Source organism: Dromiciops gliroides, chromosome 4 (assembly GCF_019393635.1).
Source record: "Dromiciops gliroides isolate mDroGli1 chromosome 4, mDroGli1.pri, whole genome shotgun sequence".
NCBI classification, from domain to species: domain Eukaryota; kingdom Metazoa; phylum Chordata; class Mammalia; order Microbiotheria; family Microbiotheriidae; genus Dromiciops; species Dromiciops gliroides.
Genome location: NC_057864.1, coordinates 229,721,557 through 229,729,470, shown reverse-complemented (window position 1 = coordinate 229,729,470; position 7,914 = coordinate 229,721,557). Strand labels below are relative to the sequence as shown.

Below are 7,914 nucleotides of genomic sequence, written 5' to 3'. Positions count from 1 at the left end.
AATAAAATTCAGTAATAAAAAGGAAAACTATCATGCAAGATGAAGTGAGCAGAACCATGAAAAAGCATTGTACACAGTAGTAACAATATTGTAAGGATGATCCACTGTGAAAGACTTAGCTACTCTGATCAAGATAATGATCCAAGATAATTCTTAAAGACCCATGATGAAAAATATTATTTACCTCCAGAGAGAGAACTGATGAACTTTGAATGTGGATTGAAGTATACTATTGTTTATTTTTATTGCTTTATTTTGTTTGTTTTCTTTTCTCAATGTGACTTATATGGACATATGTTTTGCATCAAGGAAGAAAACTAGTGAGAGAATGGAAATGATGGAGATGATGGGATGGAATTAGATCATTTTTTCAGGAGAGGGGTTTGTCTTGGAAAGGACAAAGACCATTTCTTCAGGTGAAATTAGGGTAAAGGAGAAGATAGTAATAGTAATCTGAGTGATGTGAGATGAGGTGAAAAGAAAGAGCTTTTAACAAATGTCTCAATTTTTTTCAGTGAAATCTGTAGCAAAGTTTCTGAGATGAGAGGGTGTGAGGAGCGAGAATCATAAGAGGTTTGAGGATGGATGAAAAGATTTTAAAAAGCTTCTGTGGCAAGTGGGATAGTGAGTAAATGTAGATGGGTAAAAAAGAATTGCTTTGTTTCAGTGAGAGCCCAGGTGAGGTTATGAAATATAAATTTGTAGTGGACCCAATCAGCATAGTTCCATAATTTTCTCTAGTTTTGGCCAGCAGTATGTGAGTAAAATTGAAGATCTTATCTCTGATGGGGGTCAAGAAAGAGAAGAAGTTCAGAGTAGAATTTGTTCACTAGGGAATAATATGAAAAAAGGAACAGAATGTAGCTAGTGAGGAGGTTTTAGCATAGGAAGGAACTGTGCATTAGAATGAAGGTCACAGTGCTTACTAACAAGTTTCAGAGTTGCAAACTAGAAAAGTATTAGAGGAATTTCAGAGTGTATAAACATGAAAGTGTTGCATTTGTAGGTGATGGCAAGATAAAATATGTGTAGCTCTATAATTCATCATGCTTTAAGATCATCTGAAGTAAAGTATCTAAGAAGCCATTAATATCTTGAATGCAACCTGTTCTGAGATCTAAGTTAGTACTACTCAATATTCCCTCACTCACATGCCAAAACCTCTTTATCCCTGGAAGCCACAACAGGGAGATGATAAAAATGTTTTCCCCTAAGGGGCATCTGCTGAAAAGTTGGCCCCTTTTCCCACAGAGGCTGGATAAGGCCTGTCCCTAACCTTCACTTGGGCACTCAGGATTGACACCAAGCTAACTAAAAGTCCCTAGAGATAGTAAGAAACAGATATTACTGGCCCAAGATGGCCACAGATATTGCCAAGAAGTGTTAGGCACATTTCTTGTGTCTGCAAAGAAAAACACAATCAACTCATGCTGAATATTTGAGAAATATTAGTACCAACAAACCTTTAGAACTCATCTGCAGTGACTTATTATCTTTAGAAGAAGATACTAAGAACACAAGTCACATATTGTTGATAACTGAACACTTTATAAACCCAACCAGGCATAGCCAACCAAGCAACCAGAAAGTTCCACAGTTGCTAAAATATTATGAGAGGGAGATTGGGAGGGTGAAGAGAACTAACCTAACCTAACCTAACCCTACCCTGCCCCTTCCTGAGAAACTTGGAGAGAGAGAAGAGGAGGAAAAAGAAGGGAAAATATATCAATTCCTCTCCCCTACTTCTTGACTTCTTGACTTCTTCTTCTTCTTTTGGTGAGGCAATTGGGGTTAAGTGACTTGCCCAGGGTCACACAACTAAGTAAGTGTCAAGTGTCTGAGGCTGGATTTGAACTCAGGTCCTCCTGAATCCAGGGCAGGTGCTCTATCCACTGCGCCACCTAGCTGCCCCCTACTTCTTGACTTCTTCCTAGAATGGCCCATGAGCTTTTTTGTGCCTCTTTACTTTTATTTCTCATGGAACATGACCAAGATAAGAGGTCTGAGTTTTCTCAAATAAGAATAACTTTTAGAGACCAAGCTTTAGGCAACTTAAATGTCATTAGATACTATGTACAAGTATCTTTTCAGTGTTCTGAGACTAGATGTGTTTCCACAGAAAGCAAGGCCAGAGTAACAGGAATTCCAAGTTTTATTTTTTGACAAGGTCATTTAACCTGGGAAGTTATATGAGAATGGCACTCATACTATTCTTCCAGAAAAGAAAGAGACACTTTGGATAAACAATAATACAATCAAATGGATTTTTAGCTAATTGAATAGCCAGAATAAAAAAGTTATTTAATATTAACTTGGCAGAAAGTCTTCACTGAATTGTCCCAGGCATCTCTGCTTGGTCTGTACCACCTAATAGTTTGGTCAGTGTCTTTGTTGATATGATTATTAAATTAACAACTAACAATGCTTGAATTACTATTGACACATTGGATGTCAGAATTAGGACACAGAAAAGTACTGACAGGGTTAGAAAATTTGTATGAACACAAAAGATGAAGTTAGGTGTCTATATCAGTTACTATGGTAGATGCTCAAAATACAAAGATCAATAATGAAATAATGACTCATCTTGAGAAGATAAAGTATCATAAGTAAAAAAATAAGATTTGTAAATAAGTAAAATTTGACTTGACTAGATCATGGGAAGAGAAATAAAATATAATGAGATGGGAAATATAGTCTGTGACTAGTTATAAATAGCTTTATGAGCTAATCAGAGGAGTTATTGTTTTATCCTATGAATGAGAATCACTAGAGATTATTGAGTCAAATTTATACTCAAAGAAAGTCACTTTGAAATCTATGTGGCAAATAGAATGGGGAGAGACTTGAGGCAGAGAGACCAATTGGGATACCAATCAGGCCAAGGGAGACCAAGAGCTACACTAAAATGGTGGTTAGATGAGAGGATTTATATATGAGAAATCTCAAGGTAAAAACAAAACTAAACAACTGATTAGGTGGAGTAAGAAAGAGGGAGAATTTTTAAATAATGCTGAATTCACAAGTTTGGTTGACTGGAAGAATGAAATAAAAAAGTTTGGTAGAGGAAAAGGGTTTTGAAGAAAAGAATTTGGATATGTTGAGTCTGAGGTGTATGTGGGATACCCAGTTGACTCCTGCTAATGTGAGACTAAAGCTTAAGGAACTGACTAAGGTTAGATATAGAGATCTGTGTGTCATCTGCCAAGAGATGATAATTAAACCAAGAACTCGATCACCAAGAGAGATACTATATGTATAGAGAAAAGGGCTCAGAAGTCTTTGGATGAATTGAATTTGTCCATGGGTTTCATCAAGGACTCTTCCACTGACTGGCTGTGGGACCTAGGGTAACTCATTTAACTTCTTTATTCCTCAGTTGAGTTTTCTGTAAAATCAAAGTGTTTGCCTAAGAACTGATTCCACAGACTTTGCACATAGTCCTTCCTTTAGCTGCTGGTATATAGGACATTCCTTCTAGCTCTATTATCATGTGATATAAAATAGTTGAGCCAAGATTGAAACACATACATATGTTCCTGACTCCAGTTCAGTGTTGTTTCTACTATGTAACACTTGCTTCTCCTGTGTAATTTCTCAGTTTTAACCTGTTTTAAATCTAATCACAGGGCATGCAACAAGTAATACCAATCCTGATCATCAGACAGGCTAAATAACTTACTCATACTCACAAAACTAGAAAGTGTCTGAGCCTGAATCTAAACTAGTCTCTTGCTTCCAAATCCATCATTCTTTTCATTTTACCACAACACATATAAAACTAAATTATTTATTTTGGTTGCCATTTTCATGGAAGAACTAGGCAACAGAGAAAAGCTAAAATGGAATTGAAATTCAAGGGAAAACTGACTAAGGAGATTCTTAAAGTGTCCTGAGGGAACAGATTTTCTCTGGATCCTTTGGGGAAAATTCAGGACCGATTTTGGATGCTCAAATTAATTAAAGTCTAGGGACAAAGTTCTCCTAGGACACTCCATACAAAACTCCTAGGATTTGAGCTATCGAGTAGAATGTCTCAAACACTGGCCCCTATTTAAGTCCTATTTCCCTATGAAATAACATACACACCCTCTGGCCCCAAGGCCAATACAGTCCTTTTGTTTAAGCAGAGATGGACAGCTCTTGGAATCTCGAAGCTAGGAAAGGATCTAATAGATCATCTAGTCTATCCCTTTTTATTTCTTCAATAAGGAAGTGAAAGCCTAGAGATGGGGTAGGTCTTGCCTGCTCACACAGCGGTGGTAGTCCAGGTTCTCAGTGCTCAATGTTACATGGAGAAAGAATCCAATCCCTGCCTAGGAGTATCTCCTAAGAAACTAAAATACATGGGGAGGGATTTTGAGGGTTTCAGCATTTCCAAGAGGCAAGGATAATGGAGTATCATTAACATTATAAAGTTATTGTCTTGCTAGAGGAATAGCTTATGGTCTATCTGTTTTCAGGGGATAGCATAATTGCGATGACACAATGATTTGAGAAATTTGTTTTATTTTTGAATTTGATTTTCATTTTCATAGGTGCAATCCACAATTTATTAATCTGATTTTTATGCCTGCTTTCCTCTAAAACCTCTTTGTCCTCTGTACTATAACTCCCTTAATCACAGAGTATTAAAGCTAGGGCTCATCAAATCCAACTGCTTTCTTTTATAGATTAGAAACTAAATTCTAGAGAGAAAGTGACATATTCATAATCATACTGTTAACCTGAGAGTAAGTCCCAGATCTTGGCTTCCAAAATGCTTTTCACTAAACCCTGTTACCAGATGCTACTTCCATCACTCATTATAGTTACCCAAATATCCCCCAACATAAAGTTAATGAAGCCATCTCCAGTATTTAGAGAGTTGGAGATGAGATAGGGCATTCAAGGTGAAGAAAACAGCAAGGAAAAAAAGATGCATGAGACAAATTTGGGCAATTGTGAGGAGACTAAATTGGGTAGAGTATTGACTCTATTTAGGTAAGATAAAGGGAAACAGAAAAATTTGGAATGACACTTTGGGCTGAATTCTTGTAGATCCTTCCTGTAGATCCTAAAGTAGCTGCATTTTATCCCACGGACAAAAGGAAGTCTTTGAATGTTCTTGAACAGAGAATGACATGACATCACTATGTACATTGTATTGAAGAAAAAGAGGTGAATGAATTGGGGTGGTGGAAGTAGGAATGGAAATAGAGAATAGGTAGGTGTTGCAGTGTCTAAAGCATTGGGTGAGGAATCAGAGACACCTGCATTGAAATCTAGCATGTGACACTTAGTGGAAGCCAGAATTTTTTTGACTCTGGAGAGTTCTAAATGCCATCTTCTGACCATCATTTCCTATGACTGCTATGTGCTTGTATGTAAACCCCACCATCACAGGTGTTAATCCCGTGTGATCCTCAGCAAGTAATTTAACCTGTTTGTTTCAGAAGATTGTTGTGAGGATGAAATGAGATACTATTTGTAAAGCACTTAGCACATAAATAAACTTGGCATGATATAAGAATTATATAAATGTTAGCTACTGTTATTGTAACTATTATACGAGGTAGATGGAAACATCATTTATTGAATGTGGCAAGGTGAAGAAGGGTCAAAACACTGAAGTTTGAGGTCTAGATGACTGGGAGAATATTGGTATGACTAAAAGAAACAGGGATATCAAGTGCAACATTTTCTTTAGAACTGAAAGAGTATGTATGACATTGGTTTTATACATGTTGATTTGGAGCTAACAGTAGAATAGTAAAATTTAAATATCTAGCAGGAACTTGGAAAAGTGGGGTTGGAGCTCAGGAGAGAGGTCAAAAGTGGAAATATAGTTCTAGAAATAATCTTCATAGGATTCAAATATAGGGAAGTAAATTAAACTGTGAAGAAATACAGTCCAGAGAAAGACTTCCTAAAATGCACTGGAAGACTCAGAAAGGAGTGAGATCTCCATCCCTGGAGATCTCCAAACAGAGGTTGATGACAACTTATCATCAACATTGTTGATGGGTTACTATTATAACCCATGTGCTCATAGGTAACCTCTGAGATCATTTTAAATTCTAGGTTTTATGATTCTACCTGTATTCAAGTGAACACACACCATAATCAAGAGGATACAGTCATAGAAGACTGAGAAACATCATGATTATAAACTAGTTTATTTTGGACTAAGCCTACCTTGTCTTTTGGTATTTCTGTATACAAAAAAAAAGTTGAAATGATTTGTAAAGGAGGCACCATTGTGATGATTTTTTAAAAAATAACTACTTAGAATATTTAAGTACCACTAAGAAATTTGGTGAAGAGGTATTAAAGTTTGGGGAAGGGCTGACATAAATTTATTCTAAAATAAAATATCCAGTGATTATTGGAAAGATCTCACAGTCTGTTTTGTTTCTCAATCTCTCTCTCCCTCCCTACACCTACCTCTAGGGGCTCCTTCATTTCAAGCAGAAAAGAATGAAACATGGAGAAAGGCAATGAAACATCAACAACAGATTTCATTCTTCTGGGACTCTTCCCTGAGTTCAAATATTCTGGCCTCCTTGTTTCCATTATTGTGTCTGTCTACCTCATTGCTTTCACTGGAAACTCTATCTTGATTCTCCTGATCTGGGTAGATTCCCGACTCCATACACCTATGTACTTCCTGCTCAGCCAGCTCTCCATCATTGATGTGGCCTACATTTCAAGCTCTGTTCCCAAGATGGCTATCAATTATTACCTAGGGAAACAAAATATTTCTCGAATTGGCTGTGGAACCCAGATGTTTTTTTGTTTGACTCTGGGGGTTTCTGAATGCATTCTTCTGACCTTCATGTCCTATGATCGCTATGTGGCTATCTGTAAACCCCTGCATTACCCTATTATTATGGGTCCCAGGATATGTTTGCATATGACATTGGCATCCTGGGTTGGGGGTGCTTTAAATGCTGTAATTCAAACAATCTATACTATGCATTTCCCTGTCTGTGGCTCTAGGGAGATTCACCATTTTTTCTGTGAGATGCCTGCTATCTTAAAGCTCTCCTGTGAGGATACCTTAGATTATGAAATGGGAGTATTTGTGGTGAGCACTGTGTTTATCATCCTTCCTCTTAGTCTCATTGTGACCTCTTACACTCTCATCTTCCTCACTATCCTCAACATGAACTCACCTGAGGGGAGAAATAAAGCCCTAGCCACTTGCTCTTCCCACTTGACTGTAGTAAGTCTCTTTTTGGGGCCAGCCATTGTAATCTATATGACACCTGGGTCTTCCCATACCCCAGAGTTAAACCAGGGTCTCTCTTTATTCTATACCATACTCACACCCATGCTGAATCCACTCATCTACAGTCTGAGGAACAAGGATGTTTTAGAGGCACTAAGGAAGACTATGAGAAACAATCTCATTTCAAAGTAAAATAGAATGCCTTTATTGTTTATGGCATTACTATTTCAGGCATCAGAGAACTTAGAGATCACATTTGACATCTTGACCTCTGTGTAAGTTCATTTAACCTCCTTTAATCTATCTGACCATTTTTCCCTCTGAAGGCAATTTTTAAAAATTAACTAGAAATTAATTTTACATATAACCTCTGCACTTTTATCAGGATGACACTATTTTTGTCATCCTCCCACAGGAGTAGAATGCATCTCTGTTTTTAGACACCATTTTCTTTCTCTAACATTGTTCTTGTTGTTGTTGAGTCATTTCAGTCATGTCTAACTCTCCATGACCCCATTTAGTGGTTTTCTTGGCAAAGATATTGGACTGGTTTGCTATTTCCTTCTCCAGCTCATTTTACAGATGAGGCAAACAGCATAAAGTGACTTCCCCAGGGTCACACAGCTAGTAAAAGGCCTAATTTTCACTCAGGTTTTCCTGACTCTAGACTCAGCACTCTCTCTACTGCACCACCTAGCTGC

At 37.3% G+C, this 7,914-nt stretch overlaps 1 protein-coding gene across 1 annotated transcript; it reads left to right on the top strand.

Moving 5' to 3' along the window:
* Nucleotides 1-6,466: 6,466 nt before the first annotated feature.
* Nucleotides 6,467-7,405, top strand: LOC122754881 (olfactory receptor 2T4-like). The gene has a single exon (XM_044003319.1). The coding sequence runs from the start codon at nucleotides 6,467-6,469 to the stop codon at nucleotides 7,403-7,405; it is 939 nt and encodes a 312-aa protein (XP_043859254.1).
* The last annotated feature ends 509 nt before the right edge of the window (nucleotides 7,406-7,914 follow it).

Coding starts and splice junctions, on each gene's coding strand:
- LOC122754881 (XM_044003319.1), top strand. CDS start 6,467: ATGGAGAAAGGCAATGAAACATCAACAACAGATTTCATTCTTCTGGGA.